The sequence below is a fragment of the Callithrix jacchus genome, chromosome 1, assembly GCF_049354715.1.
Source record: "Callithrix jacchus isolate 240 chromosome 1, calJac240_pri, whole genome shotgun sequence".
NCBI lineage: Eukaryota > Metazoa > Chordata > Mammalia > Primates > Cebidae > Callithrix > Callithrix jacchus.
In genome coordinates this window covers 176,136,384-176,159,668 of record NC_133502.1, presented here as the reverse complement: position 1 = coordinate 176,159,668, position 23,285 = coordinate 176,136,384, and the positions used below count along the sequence as shown (strand labels likewise).

The window sequence follows — 23,285 nt, the reverse complement described above, 5'->3', positions numbered from 1 at the left end:
GGGGTACTAGGTGGGAGAAGTGGGGTATTGGGTGGGGGAAAGAAGTGGGGTACTGGGTGGGGGAAGAAGTGGGGTACTTGGCTGGGGAAGAAGTGGGGTACTAGGTGGGAGAAGTGGGGTATTGGGTGGGGGAAAGAAGTGGGGTACTGGGTGGGGGAAGAAGTGGGGTACTGGGCTGGGGAAGAAGTGGGGTACTAGGTGGGAGAAGTGGGGTATTGGGTGGGGGAAAGAAGTGGGGTACTGGGTGGGGGAAGAAGTGGGGTACTGGGTAGGGGAAGAAGTGGGATACTGGGCTGGGGAAGAAGTGGGGTACTAGGTGGGAGAAGAAGTGGGATATTGGGTGGGGGAAAGAAGTGGGGTACTGGGTGGAGGGAAGAAGTGGGGTACTGGGTGGGGGAAGAAGTGGGGTACTGGGTGGGTGCCACCACCCAGGTGGCCCCAGAGCTCAGCAGGTGAGGCTGTGGCCAGGCTGGGTTTTATGTTTGAGCCCCTGCCAGGGTTGCAGTGCCCACCTGGGTCCTCTTCCAACAGGGCCTGGCCAGGAAGACTCCTGCAGACCCTTCGTCCAGGCTAGGCCCCTCTGGGTGCTGCTGGCCTTTTGGGTCCCTCTGGCCTCCACACCTGGGGCCCCCAGTGCCCAAGTCCTCATCCTCTGCGTCTCTGTACTAAGCACATGGCGGTTCTTTCCACGCTTGCTGAAGACAGCTCTCAAGAATGCGCTTGGAAGAATGTGCCAAGAAGCCGTCCGTGGCCCTGTTCCCCATGGTCCTCCCTTTCCAGCTTGCCTTGGCGGCCACCCTTCTGCTGAGCAGGGCTGGCTTCCCGGTGCTGCCTGGGCACCACCCTTAAGGTCCTTGACCCCTTGCTGATGCCGTCCCCCTACCTCCAGTCTGCTGCTCCCTCAGTTTCCCCCTGAGGCCCACCCTGAGGCCTTCTCTTGTTTGGACTTAGTAACTATTTAGTCACTGGACCAACCCCCTGAATCTTCCAACCCCTCCCTGATATCTGCTTGTGCCAGGCCCGGTGCCCAGGATCCAATGGTGAGCAAAAGGAGACCAGACCCTCCAGCAGAGTTCCAGCCCTCCCTACCCGACCCACTTGGCTCCTGAATTCTGAGAGCAAGCCTGGGTAGTGAGCAACTCTGTCTCCACCAGGGGCCAATGTGAGAAACCCAGAGGGAACTGCATCCATGGACCCCTGGCCCTTGCCCAGGCCCCCTTGGCCCAGCACCGCCCTGGCCCAGAGACTTGACCTTCAGCTCCCGCCTTGACCTTCAGCTCCCACCCTGAAGGGTAGTGGGTCCCCAAGCTCTCATCCCTCTCTTCCTCAGAGCTTCCTGCACCTTCCTCTCCGGTCCACAGCCCTGCCCAACTTGGGCCTAAACTGTCCCTTGATGGGACATGCCTGGGCCTTCTCCTGGCTCCATCTTGCCCTCTTGTGTTCTCCCCAGCTCTGCACAGGGGTCCTTTTGAACCCAGCTACTCCCTGCTTGGACTCAATATCTGGGCCGTGCTGTCCGGGCAGCTGAGCATGGGCTGCAGTCAGGCAGAGCTGGGTGTGAGTCCTCACAGCCATGGCAGCTCCTTCCAGGGCAGACTCTAGCCCTTCGGGAAATAACACTCTGTGTGGAAAGAATGCTCTGTCTGTGGGCTGGTTGCACCAGGGCTGGCTGGGGGCCCCGGAGCCACGGCCAAAGGACCCCTGAGACCTGCAGGCCCAAGCCTGCCCATCCTGCCGGCCACACTGATAGAATACCCAGGGGGTGTGTGTCTGAACTCCTCATCTGGGAAATAGGAAAACAGCAGCACTGGCTGGGTTCTCATGGAGATTCTCTGGGTTCACATGTGTAAAACCTGCCGCAGCACAGGTTTAGCGCTCTGTAAATGGTGGCGATGATGATGATGACGATGATGATGACAATGATGGTACCGATGTTACTGTCGGCTTTTATCCTCTTTTCTCTATCAGTCCCAGTGTATGACTCTTCCACCTGCTCCCTCTCTGCCTCATCATTTTTCAAGACAATTCCTATGGGTCTCCGAGAGAGTTCTGGTTGTTCATGGTTTAAAAAAAAATAGGCGTTCAAAGCAAATTCCTCATTTGTTCTCCCCTTCCTCCCCCAAAACTGGAATCTGGACAGATATAACCTCATTCCAGGAAAGGGGAGCACAGGGAGGGACAGGGTCTGTGGAGAGGGATTGGGGGACATCCCCCTACCCCCATCACTGAGGCAGGGCCCGGGGTGTAGGCAGACATCCAGGAGGGTCATGTGCCCGGTACCCTGGGTATGAGCTGTGAGGCATGGCATGTGGCATGTACTCTCAGCCCTCCCAGGCCACCACCTCCTGGCAGGGACCTGGGACTGCATCCTAACTCCACTACCCATTGGCTGTGTGATCTTGTGCCAGTGACTTAACCTCCCTGGACCTCAGTTACCTCCTCTGTACAGTGGGGATAACACGGGTGCTACCTCACAGAGCTATGGAGAAGATGGTATGAGGTGTCATCCTAGCCAGGTGCCCTTGGTACTGGCCGAGGGAGGGGCAGGGTCCTGCCAGCTCCTTTTGAGAAAGGACCAGGTCTTTGAAACCTGGAATCCAAGACTGTCAGAGGGGACAGGGCCTGTCCATCATCGAATCCAGCCTCTCAGTGCATGGGGGGGAAACTGAGGCCCAGAGAGGAGAGCCACACTGTGGGCCAGCACGGATCCCGGTGGGGACGAGAGCTGCAGCTTCTTAGGAACAGGAAGCATCTCCCCTTATGGGTCCAAGACCCTGTATGGGCCTGGTCCTTCATCAGAACGTGGGGTGCCTGGGAACACACATACTGAGCCCGATGTGGCCCAAGCCTCTCAAGGACGTAACACTCATCTCCACTCAGAAGCCACTTAGGAGACAGGAGCAAATGGCCAGTGGAAGCAGAAAGGGTGTTCACTCGGTAGAGGCATTACTGTTAGAATGTTTATTTTTTATTATGAAAGGAATCATGATTATAAAATAATTTGAATGCTATAAAAGGAAATAGAAAATGAAGCTCACTCTGTGCTCCCTACTCCCACACCCAGCGGTCCTGCCCTTCCCAGCCTGGTGTGCTGTCTTCCAGACCTCCTCCAAGCGCCCAAGCCTAAGACATCTATACGCACAAACAGGAGGCGTTACGGTTTTTTTTTATGTGTGTTGAGACAGGGTCGTGCTCTGTTGCCCAGGCTGGAGTGCAGTGGCATGATCATAGCTCACTGTAGCCTCTACCTTCCCCGGCTTACATGATCCTGCTACCTCAGCCTTCTGAATAGCTGAGACATAGGCACATGCGGCCACACCTGGCTAATTTTTGTATTTTTTTTTTCTTGAGAAGGAGTCTTGCTCTGTCACCCAGGCTAAAGTGCAGTGGCACAATTTTGATTCACTGCAACCTCCGCCTCCCAGGTTCAAGTGATTCTCCTGCCTCAGCCTCCTGAGTAGCTGGGTTTACAGGCACCTGCCACCATGCCTGACTAATTTTTGTATTTTTAGTAGAGATGGGGTTTCACCATATTGGCAAGGCTGGTCTTGAACTCCTGACCTCAAGTGGCCCACCTCGGCCTCCCAAAGTGCTGGGATTACGGGTGTGAGCCACTGCGCCTGGCCAAACTTTTGTTTTTGTAGAGACATGGTCTTGGTGTGTTGCCTAGTCTGGTCTCAAACTCCTGGGCTCAAGCGATACACCTGTCTTAGTTTCCCAACGTGCTGGGATTGTGGGTGTGAGCCACTGCGCCTGGCCAGAAAGAGTTTTTTTAATGAGATGATAGTCAACAGCTGACTCTGTCACTGGCTTGCTTTACGTAATGGAGCACGAGCTCCCTTCCTTTTATTGGCACCTGTCAGGCTAAGTCCCACCATCTTTTTTTTTTTTTGAGATGAAGTCTTGTGTTGTCGCCCAGGCTGGAGTACGTTGTGCAATCTTGGTTCACTGCAACCCCCGCCTTCCAGGTTCCAGTGATTCTCCTGCCTCAGCCTCCTGAATAGCTGAAATTACAGGTGCCTGCCACCACACCCGGCTAACTTTTGTATTTTTAATAGAGACAGGGTTTTGCCGTCTTGGCTGGGCTGGTCTAGAATCCCTGACCTCAGTTGATCCACCCACCTCAGCCGCTAAAAGTGCTGGGAGCCACCACACCCAGCCCCCTCCGTCTTTTTACTTTGTACCGTCCTGGGTGAACCAGTATATAGCGATCATCTCTAGAGATCACGATCTGCTGCTCCCTGCCGCCTCCCCGCGCTATGGCCTCAGTGCACATTCACCTCCGTGGCCTCCTGCGCTTCGTTCTATGGGGTAGATTCCTAGAGGTGGGAGCATCGAAGGACTGGACACCCACCCTGAAAAACGGCTGTCCCCATTCCTGACACTCCCAGCTCTGGGTGACATGGCCTGTTTTTGCATGTCCCCACTAGTGTGACGAGAGGAAATGGAGTCTTGGTCCCGTTTGCATTTGTGAATTTTGATTCTCTGTCTATGGCCATTGCCCACTTCCCCATCTGGAGGTTCACCCTTTACCAAGGCACTTGGTTTTCACAGGAAACTCGAGGCTCTGGCCAGAAATTCAGCACAGATGAGCGCGAGGAGCTTGTGCAAACAATTCCACATGCAGGAATTTGGGGCTTTGCAGCCACCCCTGCCTGGGGGAGGACTGAGATGCATCAGCTTCCCTGAGGACCTCAAACTCCCGTTTGTTCTTCTCTTCCAGAAAAAACCGGGAAGATCCTGACGGAGTTCCTCCAGTTCTATGAAGACCAGTATGGCGTGGCTCTCTTCAACAGCATGCGCCACGAGATTGAGGGCACGGGGCTGCCGCAGGCCCAGCTGCTCTGGCGCAAGGTGAGAGGTGCTGGGAGGGCTCAGGTGGGTTCTGCTGCCTCATCATGTGGCCTCAGGGGAGTAACTTGACTTTTCTGGGCCTCAGTTTTCCTTGTTACTGTGATGGACTTTAAGGCCCCCCTCCCTAGGCTGCTGCTTTTTTTTTATTTTATTTTTTTCTTTTTGAGACAGAGTCTTGCTCTTTCGCCCAGGCTAGAGTGCAATGGCACAATCTTGGCTCTCTGCAACCTCCGCTTCCCAAGTTCAAGCGATTCTCCTGCCTCAGCCTCCCGAGAAGCTGGGACTACAAGTGCTCACCACCACACCCAGCTAATTTTCATATTTTTAGTAGAGATGAGGCGTCAACCATATTGGCCAGGCCAGTCTCGAACTCCTCATCTCATGATCCACCTGCCTTAGCCTCCCAAACTGCTGGGATTACAGGCGTGAGCCACCCCACCTGGCCTCTTGTTTATTATTATTATTTTTTCCTTTTTGAGACGAGTCTTGCTCTGTCACCTAGGCTGGAGTGCAGTGGTGCAATCTCAGCCCATTGCAACCTCTGCATCCCGGGTTCAAACCATTCTCCTGACTCAGCCTCCTGAGTAGCTGGGACCACAGGTATGCACTACCTACCATATCCAGGGTTTTTTTTTTTTGTATTTTTAGTAGAGACGGGGTTTTACCATGTTGGCCAGGCTGGTCTTGAACTCCTGGCCTCAAGTGATCTGCCCACCTCAGCTGCCCAAACTGCTGGGATTACAGGCATGAACCACTGTGCCTGGCCTATTAATTTTTTTTGAGACAGGGTTTTGCTGTTGCCCAGGCTGGAGTGCAGTGGCACAATTATGGCTCACTGCAGCCTCAACCTTTCCAGCTCAAGTGATCCTCCCACCTCAGCCTCCCCAGTTACTGGGACTGCAGGTGTACACCACCACTCTCAGCTAATTTTTGTATTTTTTTGTAGAGATGGGCTTTTGCTGTGTTGCCCAGGCTGGTCTCAAATCAGCTGCAGTCCCCCAAAAGTGCTGGGATTAAAGGCAGGAGCCACCACGCCTAGCCTCCTTCCCACTTCTGAATGGGTGGGTAACCCAGGTCATCATGTTGAGATCCTTTCAGTCACCATGGGTGACTTCTCCCAGCTCACCTCCCCCATCAGAGCTGGGGCTCTAGAGTATTGATAGTCTCTGGTTCAAGGAAAGCTCCTCCTCTAAGCCTGAGTTTACTCATCTGTCAAATGGGAGAACACCTCCTTCCCAGGGTGGCTGTGCCTGAAGCAGGGAAGGTGCTGTCACTGGCCTCATGATCTGCTATGCTGTAAATAGTAGGATGCTGTTTGCTAAGGAAATATTTGTCAAGTGAGGAACTGGAAGAAGCCTGGCTCCAGTCTGAGGGTCAGTATGGGCCAGAGGGGGCTGGCAAAGCCTTCTGGGAAAAGGAACCTGTGATTGACTCAGACACAGGGCCGGGGGTGGGACTCAGGATCCTTCCACCTCGCCCTCCCAAAGTGCTGAGGTTACAGGCCTGAGCTGATGCACCTGGCCAGGGCTGAGCCTTTAAGTGGCTCCTTCAGGATGGCGGAGGCAGGGCCAGCCCAGGGCCCTTTCTGCTGTGACTGCAGCCGCCTGGTGGAGGGAGATCAGGACCTTGTGTTGGAGCCACTCAGAGCATCACCTTTGCTTTTGGATCCAGAAAAGGTTGCCTATTCCCCAGTGTCGTGGTAACTTCTTAACCCCGTGGCAGCAGAGGGGCCCAGCTGTGGCCTGGCCTGGACGTCTGGCAGGTGCGCACCTGTATTGTAGGAAAGGAAAGAAATGAGGCCTTGGATGCTGCCCAGGTGAGTGGGGCCAGAATGGCTCCCCTGTCTGGAAAGCAATGTCACAGGCAGCCCAAGTCTTAAAATTCTAAGATAAGTGGGCGCCAGCTGAGGGCGTTAAGCATTTCCTCTGCGTGAGGCCCCATTTACTCTGGGGAGGCAGGAGTGTGTATTTATTATAGAAAAATGGCAACAGGTAAGCAAGGAGAGTGAAATGAAATCACCCACAGTCCCTGAAAAGCAGGTATTTTTGGTCTTATTTTGTCCCTCAGGAAACGGATTATCACAATGTAAAGTCACAATAACATCATATTACTAGAGAGAGTATTAATCACCAGTGGTGATAAAAACAACACTGTTTTTTATTAGAAACAATAGAATACAATAAAATTTCAACCAAATTTCTTCTCATAGAGGACAAAATAAAAAAATAAAAATAGTGATAATGATAACACAACAAAAATAAGAATAATCAAACAGCAGTTGTCTTTTCGTTTGTTTTTGCTTTTTTTTAGACAGAGTCTCACTCTGTCACCCAGGCTGGAGAGCAGTGGCACGACCTCGGCTCTCTGTAACCTCTGCCTTCTGGGTTCAAGTGATTGTTGTACCTTGGCCTCCCCACTAGCTGGGACTACAGGCGTCCACCACCCACCCAGCTAATTTTTTGTATTTTTAGCAGAGACAGGGTTTCAGCATGTTGGCCAGGCTGGTCTCGAACTCCTGACCTCAGGATCTGCCTGCCTTGGCCTCCCGAAGTGCTGATATTACAGGTGTGAGCCACTGTGCCTGGCTAAAACAGCAATTGTCTTGTGTCTGTATTGTTTGCTCAGCCACCTGGCCCCACTCTGAGGGAGGGGCTATGATGATGCCCACATCACAGATGTGGACATTGAGGCTCAGAGAGGCAGAGCTGCTTGTCCAGGCTCTGGCGGTGGGTGGTGGTGCTGAGACAGGAGTCCTGGTTGTGACCCCGGGCCTGTGCTGTCTCTGACTGAGGCACTGGAGAGCTTTGCAGAGTCTAAACTATTTTGCCTGGGCTGTCGAGTTCCATTTCATTTCCTGCAGGCCTTCCAATCGAAACACGACTCTGCCATTTGAAAGTCTTAAAAATAAAACCCAAACCCACAGCCAGCCACCCATTGCGAGCTCCCTGGGATCTGGGGGCGGATTGGGTGGTGGGGGTTGTTAAGCCTGCCTAGGTCGCTAGCCCACTTCTGCACAGCCTCCTGCTGGGACTGGCCCTGTCCCTGAGTGCGAGTCCCTGTGTCCTGGGGCTCCTGCCCTAAACAGGGAGGAAGGAAAACCAGAGGCCTCTTGCCTCTTGCCTCTGGTGTTATGAGAGCTCTCTGCTCTTTCTAGAAAAGACAGGGATTTGAGCTGGGTGTGGGAAGTTTATATATAGACCACTGAGGGCAGCTCCATGACTTGGGCAAAGCCCACTGTGTGTAGGGTGGAGGGTGGTAGGGGAACCATTTTCTTTTCCTGTAAATATTTTTGTCCCTGGTAGGAAGAAGCCTGCAGGTCCTATTGTGTGAGCACAATGGGCTCTGCTTCTCCAGGAGTGTTTTGTGTTTCCCCTTGAAAAGCAGCAGGGAGGGAGTGGGGAGAGGGGGACGCGGTGGAGGGTGCACAGGGCCAAGAGGAGACAGGACTGTGAGGATGGGCCTGGGCAGAGCCAGGAAGCCAGGAAGGTGCAGGCACAATCACCCTTTCTCCCATGACTGCTTCGGAGAATTGTTTGTTTTTGCAAAAGTCACCTTGTTTATTTTTGAGACGGAGTTTCGCTCTTGTTGCCCAGGCTGGAGTGCAGTGGCTCGATCTCGGCTCACCACAACCTCCGTCCCTCGGGTTTAAGCAGTTCTCCTGCTTCAGCCTCCCAAGTAGCTGGGATTATAGGCATGTGCCACCATGCCCGGCTAATTTTTCTATTTTTAGTAGAGATGGGGTTTCACCATGTTGGCCAGGCTGGTCTTGAACTTGTGACCTGGTGAGCCACCACGTCAGGCCAAAGGCACCTTATTTATTGTAGAACAAATAGAATTTGCTAAGAAACAGAGGAACACTGTACTCCCCTGGATTCCCTCCCATCCAAGACGAAGCATCTCTCATTGTGGTCTCTCTCCTTCCAAAAGCTTCCTGGTGTTTGTCTGCTCAGGAGGCCTTGCACTTGGCCATAGCTTCCAACTGGGCCCCCAACCCTGGTTTAAAGATCCCCTTCCCCATCCCCAGATAAGTCAGTCCCTGGGGCTGGGAAGCTATCACAGATACTGAGTCCTACCAATAGTGGTCATGGTGGTCCTGTGTATTATGCACCTGCCTGTCAGGTACCAACTCTTATGATTCCCATTTTACAGCTGAGAAAACTGATGCTCAAAGTGACGAAACACGCTGTGAGTCAGGCAGAGTTGGGCTTTGTAGGAAGGTCTGGGCACTTTGCAGCCCATGTAGGTCACCAGTCTACGTAGGTCACCAGCCTGCCAGGACGTGGGTCAGACGTCAAACACCCCCAGACAGAGGCACTCTTCATCCCCACCCAGATTGAGGGAGGCCGTCTCATCAGTGATCAGAGCTGGGAGGTTCTCTGGAGCCACCTTGTTCAAGTTGTCATTGCCCTGAGGGGAAATGGAGGCCTAGAGCCAGGGATAGACTTGCCCAGGCACTGGGGCCTTCGAAGTCTTGGCCTGTGGGTGTGTCCCCTGCGCCTGGAACGACTGCGGGGCACCAGTGCTGCAGCTGTAGGTGGGTGAGGAGCAGCGTGGTGCAGTAGGTGGGTTCCTGTCCTGGGTTCAAGTCCTGGTATTGCCACCCTGCCTGGACCCTGGGTGAGCCCCTCCACAGCTCTGAGCCTCACTCTTCTCATCTGCAGAATGGGTGAGAGGCAGCCAGGCTTCAGAGGCTTTGGGAGGACCCTGGGAGATGCAAAGTGGGGGACGTACTAGGCCGGGGGCTTGCACACAGGTCTGCTGACTGGGCTGTCAGCTTCATGGGGAGCATCCCCCCAGCCCCCGATCTGGGCCTCATTCCCCGCCCCCTCCTGCCCACAGGTGCCACTGGACGAGCGCATCATTTTCTCGGGGAACCTCTTCCAGTACCAGGAGGACAGCAAGAAGTGGAGGAACCGCTTCAGCCTCGTGCCCCACAACTACGGGCTGGTGCTCTATGATAACAAAGTGGTGGGTCTGCCCCAGCGCTGCGCTGAGCCTCTTCGCCTTCTCCACGTGTGCCTCCTCCCCACTCAGAAACTTAGGCCCCAGAAGCCACCCTCACACCGTCACCAGGGCCAGAGCGCAACCTCAGCCCCTCCCCTCACCCAACCTGCAGGCTGCCTTGGGTGCACTCTGGACAGCAGCCCATTCTTCATCTCTGGGGAATACCGCTGACTCCTGTCCCTCATAACCAACTGTCACTCACTCTTCCCCATCCCTCTAATCTCTCTCCAGTCCTTCCAGCTCCAGGGCTGGAAGGAGCTACCAGCCCTGCCACCTCCTTTCCTCCTGCCACCTCCTTTCCTCCTGCCACCTCCTTTCCTCCTGCCACCTCCTTTCCTCCTGCCACCTCCTTTCCTCCTGCCACCTCCTTTCCTCCTGCCACCTCCTTTCCTCCTGCCACCTCCTTTCCTCCTGCCACCTCCTTTCCTCCTGCCACCTCCTTTCCTCCTGCCACCTCCTTTCCTCCTGCCACCTCCTTTCCTCCTGCCACCTCCTTTCCTCCTGCCACCTCCTTTCCTCCTGCCACCTCCTTTCCTCCTGCCACCTCCTTTCCTCCTGCCACCTCCTTTCCTCCTGCCACCTCCTTTCCTCCTGCCACCTCCTTTCCTCCTGCCACCTCCTTTCCTCCTGCCACCTCCTTTCCTCCTGCCACCTCCTTTCCTCCTGCCACCTCCTTTCCTCCTGCCACCTCCTTTCCTCCTGCCACCTCCTTTCCTCCTGCCACCTCCTTTCCTCCTGCCACCTCCTTTCCTCCTGCCACCTCCTTTCCTCCTGCCACCTCCTTTCCTCCTGCCACCTCCTTTCCTCCTGCCACCTCCTTTCCTCCTGCCACCTCCTTTCCTCCTGCCACCTCCTTTCCTCCTGCCACCTCCTTTCCTCCTGCCACCTCCTTTCCTCCTGCCACCTCCTTTCCTCCTGCCACCTCCTTTCCTCCTGCCACCTCCTTTCCTCCTGCCACCTCCTTTCCTCCTGCCACCTCCTTTCCTCCTGCCACCTCCTTTCCTCCTGCCACCTCCTTTCCTCCTGCCACCTCCTTTCCTCCTGCCACCTCCTTTCCTCCTGCCACCTCCTTTCCTCCTGCCACCTCCTTTCCTCCTGCCACCTCCTTTCCTCCTGCCACCTCCTTTCCTCCTGCCACCTCCTTTCCTCCTGCCACCTCCTTTCCTCCTGCCACCTCCTTTCCTCCTGCCACCTCCTTTCCTCCTGCCACCTCCTTTCCTCCTGCCACCTCCTTTCCTCCTGCCACCTCCTTTCCTCCTGCCACCTCCTTTCCTCCTGCCACCTCCTTTCCTCCTGCCACCTCCTTTCCTCCTGCCACCTCCTTTCTCACTGGGCTTCCTGCCTCTCCTGGAGGATTCTGCTTTGTCTTTTCCTTGAACCCTCGGGAAAGCCCCACCTGGTTGAGCCACAGACCTGATTTCTTCAATTGCATATTTCTCCAGAGCAGCCAGAAGAACAGGCCTCTGCCCTGTATTTCAGGGCAGATCAGTGTTAGAGCAGCATAAAGTCAGGAACAACCTCATGCCCCAGAGTAGTGGTTCTCAAATGGTAGGGCATCCCATTCACCTGGAGGGCTTGTTGAAAGACCGGATGCTGGGCTTTCACCCCCCACTCCAAGTGTGATTCAGATCTGGGGTGGAGCCGATATTTGCATTTCTAATAAGTTCTAGGGTGGTGGTGAAGATCTGGGACCACGTTTTGCAAATCAGTGCCGGAAAGGTGCTGAGCCACTTTCAGGAGCTGGGTTGTATAGTGACACCTAGTGGCAGGGAGTAGCATGGCAGCCCTGCTGTATGAGCTATTCCATCAAAACCGCTTTCACCCCCTGCTACTGGTGTAAGTTTCTGGAGCAAATTCTCCTCCAGAGGACATTTGTGTGATGCTTAGAAGTTAGGAAGTTGGTGGGGGCAGTTCAGGGTAATTGTCAAGTACCCCAGGCTGTGGAGACAAGTAGTCCTGGTTCATGTCCTAGTTCTGCTACTTCCCAGCTATGTGAAGTTGTGGGTGTTCATGTTTTGGATTGGGAGAATTCTGTGAAATGAAGCATGCAATGCCCTTAGCACAGGGCCTGATGTGTAAGAAATAACTAGTGGAGCTGCTGGCAGCAGAGGCAATAGCAACAGTAGCAGCAATGAGAACAACACCTCGGCCCAGCTTGCTGAGTCCTTGTGTGCCAGGCACCACTGATTAGCTCACTCAATCCTCACATGGCTCTGTGAGGCAGGAATGGTTATTACCCTGGTTTTATTTTTATTTTAAAATGTTTTCCTCATCCTGAATATTCTTGATTCCCTGGTTTTATGATGAGGAAGCTGAAGCTCAGGCATTTAAGGAACTTTATTCTCAGCATCACACAGACACTACCCAGTGAAGCTAGGAATTGGGCCCAGAGCCGGGGTCTAGGATGCTATACCATACTGCTCTAATCACCATGAGAGTCACACCCTTCCCTCTGTTCCTCTCTTGCCTCCTCTTCTTTCCCCTTCTCCTCCTTACTTTGGGCCACACTGAGTAGGGCTCTGAAGCCAGGTGGGAGTTGGGCTTGGCCACACCCTTAACCCTCAGGGATCATTTCTCTTGCTTTCCTCAGGCCTATGAGCGGCAAGTCCCACCACGAGCTGTCATCAACAGTGCAGGCTACAAAATCCTCACTTCCGTGGACCAATACCTGGAGCTTGTTGGCAACTCCTTACCAGGTAAAGGAGCACCCACCCCAGGCCACGATGCCCTCCACAGGCCTCTGGAGCTGGCCAGGGGAGGGGTGGCCCTGAGCCCATTGCTTTCAGCCCCACATTTGCAGAGAGACCAGCTAGGCCTAGAGCTGTGAATGGGGACCTCACCGTCTGCCTTTCCCATCTCCCTAAGTCCTTGAGGGCCTCCTGGGAGATGTCTGGTGACATTGCCTTGTAAATCTGTGAGTCACGACTGCATGTGTTAGGACTTATTCTTCTTGGTATCCTGCTTTTGCTTCACCTTGGCTGAAATTCCCCAGCAGCCTGACAGGAACAACACCAGCTTCTCTGATGATCCCTGGGAACCAGGGGGCAGGGGACATCCCCACCTGGGGGGCAGGTTGTGCCCCAGGGACTTGAAAGTAGAGTCTTGCTTTAATTCTGTGGTGATGGAGGGCTCGGGTGAGCGGCATCCTGGATTCCAGTGTGACTCTGGCTTTGTTTCACTGTGTCTGCTCGGGTGAGTCACTCCCCCCTCTGAATCTCAGCCTCTTCAGTGCCTACAAAACACAGGCACTAAGAGGACTGCCCGCAGGGTGTTGTGTGGACCCTGGAGGGGCTGTGTGCCCAGCACAGCCCAACCCAGAGCCAGGGCAGAGAGAATAACTGTTATTGTTGTATTCTTAACAACAGTGGTAGAGTCACAGCCCAGGACCAGCTATCTTGCTGGATCTTATACATCCTTGAGAATGAAATCGAAGGAGGGAAAAATTCCTTTTGCTGTATTTTGTGCCTCCCCACATGCCTCCCTCCCCATGTGGACACTTAAGCCACACTTTGGCCTCCACAGCTGATATTTGAAGGGAAACCCAAGAAGGTAGTGCTTGGCTCTTGAACCTGGGGTCTCTGACCTTGTGTTGTTTGTGCTTTACACAGAGTTTAGAACCTTACCCAAGAGTGGGATGGATGTGACTTATTACCCACTCTGAGAAATGGGTCTCTCCAGGCATGGTGGTTCATGCTCTAATCCCAGTACTTTGGAAGGCCAAGGTGGGCGGATCATGAGGTCAGGAGATCAAGACCATCTTGGCCAACATGGTGAAACCCCTTCTCTACTAAAATACACAAAATTAGTTGAGCATGGTGGCATGCTCCTATAGTTCCAGCTACTTGGGAGGCTGAGACAGGGGAATAGCTTGAACCCGGGAGGCAGAGGTTGGAGGTTGCAGTAAGCCAAGATCATGCTACTGCAGTCCAGCCTGGCGACAGAGCAAGACTCTGTCGAGAAAGAAAGAAAGAAAGGAAAGGAAGGAAAGAAATGGGTCTGCACAGATGCTGGACTCCGGTTTGGAGCTGAGAAGGACAGCCAGAAAACCCCCTGGCTCGCTGGTCAGCCCGGGACATGCCAACCTTCTCTGGGCCTGAGCCTGGCCTCAGCTGGGCTCAAGGGATCAGTTTTCTGCCATCCTCTACTCTCTGAGGGTAACCACAGAAGGTATTTGCTCAGCAGGTTCTGTCTCCACAGGGACCACAGCAAAGTCAGGCAGTGCACCCATCCTCAAGTGCCCCACACAGTTCCCACTCATCCTCTGGCATCCTCACGCGCGTCACTACTACTTCTGCATGATGACAGAAGCTGAGCAGGACAAGTGGCAGGCTGTGCTGCAGGACTGCATCCGGCACTGCAACAATGGTGAGCAGCCTGTGGGTGCAGGGGTGGCAGGAGGGAGGGGCAGGACCTGGGTTATTGCTAAATGGTGACACCTAGTGGCTGGGTGTGGTGTGGCAACCCTGCTCTACAAGCTGTTCTGATTTCTCTTCTGGGGTTATAAGAAACCATGTAATACCACCCTTAATCTTCCTTCTTGATGAAAACAGTTTTGTGCTGCTTAGGAAAAAATTAGGAAATTATTCACAGAGGGGTGTCATTGTTGATCCCTTGGATGCTGAGTCACAGTCACAATCCTGATTCTATTTTCCAGCTATATGATCTTAGGGAACCGAATTACCTCTTGGAGCCTCTGTAAAGTGGGGATACTCCCTGTGTGTTTTAAGGGGTTTGTGAGGATTCACAGAGTCTACCTCATGCTTGGTAAAGATTTTTTTTTTTTAATATCTTTTTTTTTCCTCCACCAACCAGCAGGGTGATTTGGAAACCTCACTGCCTCCCTCAGGGCCTCATTGCTCTCATCTGTAAACTTATGAGGTGACTCTTCCAGGTCACTCATTTATTCAACAAACATTTTTAGTGTCTACTCTGAGAAGCCCCAGATCTAGGCACTGGGGTGCAACAAAGGAGCAAGAAACATTCCCTGCCCTCATGTAGTTGTCAGTCTGGCAGGGGAGACAGATGCTAGACAGATGTGGTAGCTGGGGTGATAGCTCACAGCTATGCTGGCTGCTGGGCGGAGCCACCCCGGGAGCCTTGAGGGTGTGTGTGTGTTGGGGGAGGGGTTGTTCAGGGCAGGCTCCCTTGAGGAGGTTATGGTTCAGCCTCAGCCGAGTCCTGAAGGAGGAGATGCCAGGGCCCCTCACATCCTTCATAGAGGAGAGGGGAGGAGTGTGCCAGGCAGAAGTAGGCAGCCAGCATGAAGGGAGAGCCACAGGTGGTGTAGGGGCGGGCCTGGAGGAGGAACTGCACAAGGCCCTGAAGCGGGGAGGGGATGACCTGAAATGGGGCTGGAGGGAGGGCCTCTGGGGTCAGGTCTGGAAGAGCCTTGAAGCCCTTTAAGGAATTTGATCAGGAAGGCTGAGGATTGTGCCTTCCAAGGTGAGGGTTGTGCCCCGGGGAAGAAGCAAATGCAGTCCTGGACCCTGAACTGCTTTCTGGTGATCTGGCCTGAGGGAGGCGCCTGCCCCCGCTCCACCCTTGGGCGCAGTGCCACACGGTGCAGAGGTGGAAGGTTGCAGGGAACAGGGTGGGCTCCGGTGGCCTCTAAGCTGCTGCCACAGGCCTGGGCTCACTCCACCCCTCCTGCTCACCCCTCCAGAGTTGCCTCTGCTCTGTCTGGCCTCTGCCGAGCCAGGTCTTCAGCCAGGCCAGCCCTTGCCACCTGGGCCCAGCCGCCCACAAAGGGCCTCCTGTTCCCGGGTCCCGAGTGCTGTGGGCTGGGCTGGGACTGGGTGGAGGCACTCAAGGCTCTGGCTGCCTGGCCAAGGGCTCTTCGCCTCTGCAGTCCCTGGCTTGGTGCCATTCCTCCAGGTTTCCAAGGCTAACGGCTAACCTGGCCTGGCAGAATGTGCCAGATAGGGAAGGGGTGGGTACAGAGCAAGGTGGGGAAGGGCCACCCTCAGTCCCCATGTGTACGGTGGGGATGATGATAAACTCGAGCTGGAGAGTTGATTGGGAAGAGCTGGTCTGCGTGGAGCTCTTGGCGGTGAGCCTGGCATGCACAGTGAGCGCTCAGCGTGGAGGCCATGGGGGGATTCTTGGGTCTAGGGTGTAGTGGAGCAGAGGGAGGCCCAGGAGAGCTGCTGGGCCAGGGAATGAAGGGGTGTCCTGTGCCAGGAAGGTGTCCTGCCGGGTGGCCCCTTCACCCCAGGCTGGGAGCTGACGAGGCTGGTTTCAGGCCTGCCTTCCACCCCATGGACTGTGAGAAAGTTCTCTGCTTCCTCCGTCTCGGAGGCTGGGCTTGGAATTTGTGGAGCCTGGAATTGCTCACTCCAGGGGCTGCCAGGAAGTGGGGGGTGGGGGGAAGGAGGCCAAGCTGGGCAGACACCAGCGGTCCCAGGCCCCCTTCACATCCTGCATTCCTGGAGCAGCTGGGGGTGGCAGGAGGCAGCTGGGGCACTGGCTATGCTGGGTCCTCAATGTGAGCCTGGGGTGCAGAGGTCTTCCTGTCTGACCGTGGTCCCCCTCTGTCTGCTGCTGGGAGTGAGGAATGAGTCAGCTGGTCCTGGGTTCAAGCCCCGCTCTGCCATCCACTAGCTGAGTGGCCTTGAGCAGTAACTGCCTCTCTGAGCCTTAGTTCTTTCTCTGGGAAAAGTAGGGCAGTGGGTTGAGGATTCAGTGAGCTGATGTATGTAGCCTCAGCCAGGGCTGGGGCGTCAGTTTCCCAAGACTGCCATAATGAATACCACAGACCGGGCAGCTACACAGCAGGAATCTGTTCTCTCCCCACTGGAGGCCTGGTTTCTTCGAGGCCCCTTCTTGGCTGGTGGCCGCCGCCTTCTCCCCGAGTCCTCACAGGCTCATGCCTCTGCGTGCCCGTGTTTTCTCTTCTTTCAAGAAGAAATGTACTTTTCTTTTAAGGGTACTAATTGTGTTGGATTTGGGCCCATGGTAATTCTCTTTAAGACCCTGGGACCAAGGCCGGGCATGGTGGCTCACGCCTGTAATCCCAGCACTTTGGGAGGCTGAGGCAGGTGGATCTCTTGAGGTCAGGAGTTTGAAACCAACCTGGCCAACGTGGTAAAAACCCATCTCTACTGAAAATTAAAAATTTAGCTGGACATGGTGGGGGGTGCCTGTAATCCCAGCTACTCAGCAGCCTACAGTGGGAGAATGGCTTGAACCCGGGTGGCAGAGGCTGCAGTGAGCCAAGATTGCACCACTGCAACCAGCCTGGGTGACAGAGTGAGACTCTTCTCCAAAAAAAAGAAAAGAAAAGAAAAGACAGACTCTGGATCCAAATACAATCATGTTCTGAGGTACTGGGGGTTAGGACTCAGTGTATGAATGTGGGGCATGTGAAGGCATGCTTCAGTCCCTAAGAGCTGAGCTCATGGGAAGAGCTCAGGAGGGGCGACCCTGAAACTTGTCACACTCAGCAGCTGGGTGTGCAGAAAGTGAGTCCCAAGGCTTGAGGCTGGCTGGCCTCTCCCCAGCCCCGCTGTCTCACGTTCCTGCCACCTGGAAAGCGGCCCCACCCTGCACACCTGAGTTGGTTCGTGCAGAATGAAAATTCCCTCTCCCTGTGGGGGAGCCTGCAGGTAACGCATCATCCAGATTTTCCAGTCAAAACTCAGTTTCTAGGAGATCTTACCCTCCTCAGAGGCTGCTGGAGCTGCGGGGGGATCACCTCCTCTGGCCCGGGTAGGCAGCGCCCACCCAGGGCTCTGCATGCTGCCCCGGCTGGAACATCTGCCCTGCTCCTGTCCCTCCTGCCTGACTTCCAGTCCCTGAAATGCAGGGGTGAGACTCCCACAGTCCCCCGTACCTGTCCAGGCAGCTGCGCTGTAGGGATGAGCACTGGGCCTCCCCCTGCTCAGCTCCCTTGCGGCTCTGACAGGCAGTGATTTCTGTGGTCAGCTGGGTGTGGGGAGGGAGGGACCCAGTGAGGGGCTTTTTCTCTGCCATGGTGACTCAGCCCATAGTCATGGCAGTGGGAGCCTTGGGTTTCTGATGCACAGGCTTCCGTTTCCCCTTCCTGGGCTCTGGGGACATGATGGTCAGAGGCACGCAGCCAGGGGAGCCTGCCTGCTGCCTGGCTCAGTGGTGTTTAACCACGTTCTTACCCCAAGTCTGATTTTGCAACTTCTCCTGCCAACTGCCTCCCCAGCACAGAGTCTTGTCCATCCAAGTGAGGTGGACCACGCCTCACTTGGGTCCACCTCACTGGCCTTTGGGCCACTGACAGCACCAACAGTGACACAAATACAGAAATGGTGTTTTTTCCAGTTGTTATCAATAGTAAATCCTTCCTTCCTTTTTTTGTTTTCTGAGACAGTCTTACTCTGTCACCAGGCTAGAGTACAGTGACACAATCTTGGCTCATTGCAACCTCTGCCTCCTGGGTTCAAGTGATTTTTTTGCTGCAGCCTCCCAAGTAGCTGGGATTACAGGCGCCCACCACCACACCCAGCTAATTTTTGTATTTTTAGTAGAGATGGGGTTTTGCCATGTCAGCCAGGCTGGTCTCAAACTCCTGACCTCAAGTGATCCCCCCGCCTCAGCCTCCCAAAGTACTGGGATTACTTACAGGTGTGAGCCAGTGTGCCTGGCTTCGTTTTTTTTTTTTTTTTCTCAAGACGGAGTCTGGCTCTGTTGCTCAGGCTAGAGTGCAGTGGCGTGATCTCGGTTCACTGCAACCTCCACCTCCCGGGTTCAAGTGATTCTCCTGCCTCAGCCTCCCAAGTAGCTGGGATTACAGGCGCCCGCCACCACACCCAGCTAATTTTTAATTTTTTGTATATTTAGTAGAGACAGGGTTTCACTGTGTTGGCCAGGCCGGTCTTGAACTCCTGACCTCATGATCCCCCACCTTGGCCTCCCAAAGTACTGGAATTACAAGTGTGAGCCACTGCACCCAGCCTAGCTTCATTCTTTAACAAAATTATTCAATTGTCTGTGCCAGGTACTGACGTAGACTCAGCGGTGAACAGGACAGACCCTGGGCCTGGTGGGGCAGCCAGTGGGCTCCTCAGTTATTGATAAAAAGTGTGGTCAGGGCAGTGCTGGGCCTTGCTCTCCCGTCCCTATACTGTGGCCCATGGAGCCCCACAGTGGGTCTCTGAGGCCAGGCCACGGTCACTGTTCCCATTGTTGGGAAGAGGAAACAGGCCTTCTTGGGTTCAGCGATCTAGAACCAGGCTCAGCAGTCTATGGCCTGTGGGCCCCAATCAGCCAATTGCCTGTTTTTGTTCACAAAGCTTATCAGAGTAGAGGCACGCTCGTTTGTTTCTGGATGGTCCGTGGTTTCTGTGCTGTGACGGTAGAGGCGAGCATTGCAGGAGGGGTTTTATGGCCTGCAGGGCTGAGAGTAGCTAGTCTAGCCTGTTCCGGGCAAAGTTCGAAGGGCCGTGGTCCAGCAGTAAGGGAGGAACTGGGGCTAGAACGAGGGTATCTGGGTGCCTCCAGGGCCATTCTGGGTGGCCGCTCATGAGATGGGAGCTTTCAGTCCTGGCTCTGCCACTCTGCCCTGTGACCCTGGGCCTGTGGCCTGTCCTCCAGCTGGTTCTCTCTTCATCTGTAAAGCAAGGTGAACGATAGTGTCCAGGCCTTGGGGTGCTGGGAGGATTTCAGGAGCTAAGGAGGAGGCAAGGGGGCTGCCTTGCTGCTGTTGGTGGTGGGGTCATTACCGCTCTTGCTATCAGATAAAACCATGACTGCTCTGATGACCACGAGGGCAGTGGGGGGATTCCCAGCTGCCCCTCCCGAGGTGCACGCTATATGTGTGGGGAAGTTCTGGTGAGTCGTCAGCTGATCTTGGTAGAGGCCACTGGGCCATCTGCTGACCTCTCCCGCTCCCTCTCCTGGGCAGGAATCCCTGAGGACTCCAAGGTGGAGGGCCCCGCTTTCACAGACGCCATCCGCATGTACCGCCAGTCCAAGGAGCTGTATGGCACCTGGGAGATGCTGTGCGGGAACGAGGTGCAGGTGAGGCCAGGCAGGCTGGGGAGGAGACCTCGGAAGTCATGTGAGGACCCAGCCGGGGAGGGTGGGGGGCACTGGGTACAGACACGGGGCTCTGGGGCGCTGCTGGTTTGGAAGATGACTGGCTCAGATTTGGACAGGCGCAGGGCCCATGCAAATGGAGATACTTGCTATTTTATTCATCATTTACTGAGCACCTGAGCACTTACCCTGGACGAGGTGCCAGGGTGCAACTGGGAAACATATGGACACATCCCTGACTCTCTCTGTCTAGCAGGAAAAACAGACATTCAGCAAATCAGTGCACACTTCCATGTGCAGACAAAGCAGGCAGGGAGTGTGGTATTCCAGGCAGGGGAGACAGCCTATGCAAAGGCCCTGGGGCTGGCCCCCGAGTCTGAGGATCCTGCAGGACACCCAGGCAGATCGGTCAGGACCTGTGGGAATGAAGCTCAGGAGAGAGAGGGCAGTGTGGGGGTTGAACAATGGGCCAGGCCTGGAGGAGGTAGGGGCTGGAGTGCCTGGCTTGCAAGAATGCAGAGAGAAACAGGCCACCTGAGCGTGCTTCCACCCCTGCCCTGGCTTGTGCCTCCTCAACCTAGATCCTGAGCAACCTGGTGATGGAGGAGCTGGGCCCTGAGCTGAAGGCAGAGCTCGCCCCGCGGCTGAAGGGGAAACCACAGGAGCGGCAGCGGCAGTGGATCCAGGTGGGTGGGCCTGGGGCCCTGGAGTGGGGCGGGGGGGGGGGGAGCAGCTGGCACAGTGCCCTCAGCCCTGGTGCCGGGACCTGCAGCTGGCTCAGTGCCCTCGGCCCTGGTGCCGGGACCTGCAGCTGGCTCAGTGCCCTCAGCCCTGGTGCCGGGACCTGCAGCTGGCAAGGCGCTCTCAGCCCTGGTGCCGGGACCTGCAGCTGGTGCAGTGCCCACAGCCCCGGTGCCCATGCAGCTGCTCTGCCCACAGATCTCGGACGCCGTGTACCGCATGGTGTACGAACAGGCTAAGGCACGCTTCGAGGAGGTGCTAGCCAAGGTGCAGCAGGCGCGGCCGGCCATGAAGGCCGTCATCCGCACAGACATGGACCAAATCATCACCTCCAAGGAGCACCTTGCCAGCAAGATCCGAGGTAGGCACCACCCTCATGTCCGATGGGCCCTCCATGATCCATGTGAGTTTCACAGCAATGACTTGCTCATTGATCCTTTGTAAAAATTAAAGTCAATTTCTTCAGCACTGCCTGGGAAGAAAAAAATTAGAGTCAAATCTGCACTGTGGTCCTCCAACCCCTGTGAGTTGTTTTGTGGCTATGATTTCTAAAAACCCAGATCTTGAATATAAAAATTTTTGTTCAGTAGGTTCAAGCCTCCCACCCTCCCCGCCGAGATGGGGTTTCACTCAGTCACCTAGGTTGGAGTGTGATGGTGTGATATCAGCTCACTGCAACCCCTGCCTCTTGGGTTAAGCGATTCTCCTGCCTCAGCCTCCCAAGTAGCTGGCATTACAGGTGCATGCCACCATGACCGACTAATTTTTTGTATTATTAGTAGAGATGGGGGTTTCACCTTGTTGGCCAGGCTGGTCTTGAACTCCTGACCTCAGATGATCCACCTGCCTTGGCCTCCCAAAGTGTTGGGATTACAGGCGTGGGCCTCCCAAAGTGTTGGGATTACAGGCGTGGGCCACCGTGCCCGGCCTCTCTTTTCTTTTTTTGAGACAGAGTTTCCTTTGCTCGTGTTACCCAGACTGGAGTGCAATGGTGTGATCTTGAATCACCACAACCTCTGCCTCCTGGGTTCAAGCGATTCTCCTGCCTCAGCCTCCTGAGTAGCTGGGACTACAGGCGTGTGCCACCATGCCCGGCTAATTTTGTATTTTTAGTAGAAACGGGGTTTCTACATGTTGGTCAGGCTAGTCTTGAACTCCCAAGCTCAGGTGAGCCACCGAGCCTGGCCTCAAGCCTTCTTTTTATCTCTAACTCATCACAAATTTTACCATGTGTCATTTTATAGTACACTTACTTTCAGCAAGTGTAGCTTTCCCAGGTCAGTTTATCCTCTGTCACCCAGGCTGGAGTGCAGTGGTGCCATCTCTGCTCACCACAACCTCTGCCTCCTGGGTTCAAGCAATTCTCCTGCCTCAGCCTCCTGAGTAGCTGCTGGGACTGCAGGCATGTGCCACCAAGCCCAGTTAATTTTTGTATTTTTGTAGCGACAGGGTTTTGCCATGCAGGGCTCAAACTCCTGACCTTGTGATCTGCCCACCTTGGCCTCCCAAAGTGTTGGGATTGCAGGTGTGAGCCACGGCTTCCAGCCTGTTTTTTAAGAGCCAGAGTCTTGCTCTGTCTTCTAGGTGGAAAGCAGTGGTGCAGTCCTGGCTCACTGAAGCCTCGACCTCCTGAGCTCAAGCAATCTTCCCACTTCAGCCTCTTGAGTAGCTGGGACTACAAGTGCATGCCACTATGCCCAACTAATTTTTAAATTGTTTGTAGAGAAGAGGTCTTGGCTGGGGAAAACTTTTTTAAAAATTTAAAAAAATTTAAAAAGAGTGCCCACTGAGCACCACCACACTCAGCTAATTTTTGTATTTTTAGTAGAGACAGGATCTTACCATGTTGGCTAGGCTGGTCTCAAACCCTGACCTCAGGTGATCTCTCCACCTCAGCCTCCCAAAGTGCTGGGACTACATGCTTGAGCCATCACACCTGCCCTTTCTTTAAGTGTACAATTTTTAAAAAACAAATTTTTGAAAATATGTGGAGATGGGGTTTCACCATGTTGGCCAGGCTGGTCTCGAACTCCTGACCTTAGGTGATTCACCCACCTTGGCCTCCCAAAGTGCTGGGATTACAGGTGTGAGCCACTGCGCCTGGCCAAGTATACAATTAAATTATTATTGATTCTAGTCACCCTGTTGTGCTATCAAATACTAGGGCTTATTCATTCATTCTCTTACCAGAAATGGGTCCCGATCCAGACCCCAGGAGAGGGTTCTTGGATCTCAAGCAAGAAAGAATTCAGGGCGAGTCCATAGAGCAAAAGCAAGTTTATTAGGAAAGTGAAGGAATAAATAGTGGCTACTCCATAGACAGAGCAGTCCCGAGGGTTGCTGCTTGCCCATTTTTATGGTTATTTCTTGATGTTATGCTAAACAAGGTGTGGGTTATTCATGCCTCCCTTGTTTAGAGCCTGTAGGGTAACTTCCTGAGGTTGCCATGGCATCTGTAGACTGTCATGGCGCTGGTGGGAGTGTAGCAGTGAGGACGACAGAGGTCACCCTCTGTCACCATCTTGGTTTGGGTGGTTTTTGGCTGGCTTCTTTACTGCCACCTGTTTTATCAGAAAGGCTTATATGACCTGTATCTTGTGCTGACCTCCTGTCTCATCCTGTGACTTAGAATGCCTTAACTGTCTGGGAATGCAGCCCAGTAGGTCTCAGCCTCCTTT

The 23,285-nt window shown here is 54.4% G+C and overlaps 1 protein-coding gene across 4 annotated transcripts in view; it reads left to right on the top strand.

The window, feature by feature from the left end:
* Window positions 1-23,285, top strand: part of NIBAN2 (niban apoptosis regulator 2) — a 106,208-nt gene that overhangs the window by 72,852 nt on the left and 10,071 nt on the right. For 2 of the 4 annotated variants that reach the window (XM_078327554.1, XM_035258164.3), the window contains exons 2-8: window positions 4,724-4,854; window positions 9,694-9,822; window positions 12,449-12,554; window positions 14,056-14,223; window positions 19,733-19,848; window positions 20,448-20,552; window positions 20,806-20,968. In XM_078327554.1, the coding sequence (XP_078183680.1) occupies window positions 4,798-4,854; window positions 9,694-9,822; window positions 12,449-12,554; window positions 14,056-14,223; window positions 19,733-19,848; window positions 20,448-20,552; window positions 20,806-20,968 (844 nt within the window). In that variant the 5' untranslated portion in view covers window positions 4,724-4,797. Of the gene's footprint in view, window positions 1-4,723; window positions 4,879-9,693; window positions 9,823-12,448; window positions 12,555-14,055; window positions 14,224-19,732; window positions 19,849-20,447; window positions 20,553-20,805; window positions 20,969-23,285 lie in introns of all 4 variants that reach the window. The other 2 variants (XM_078327552.1, XM_054243905.2) reach the window with 1 other exon arrangement.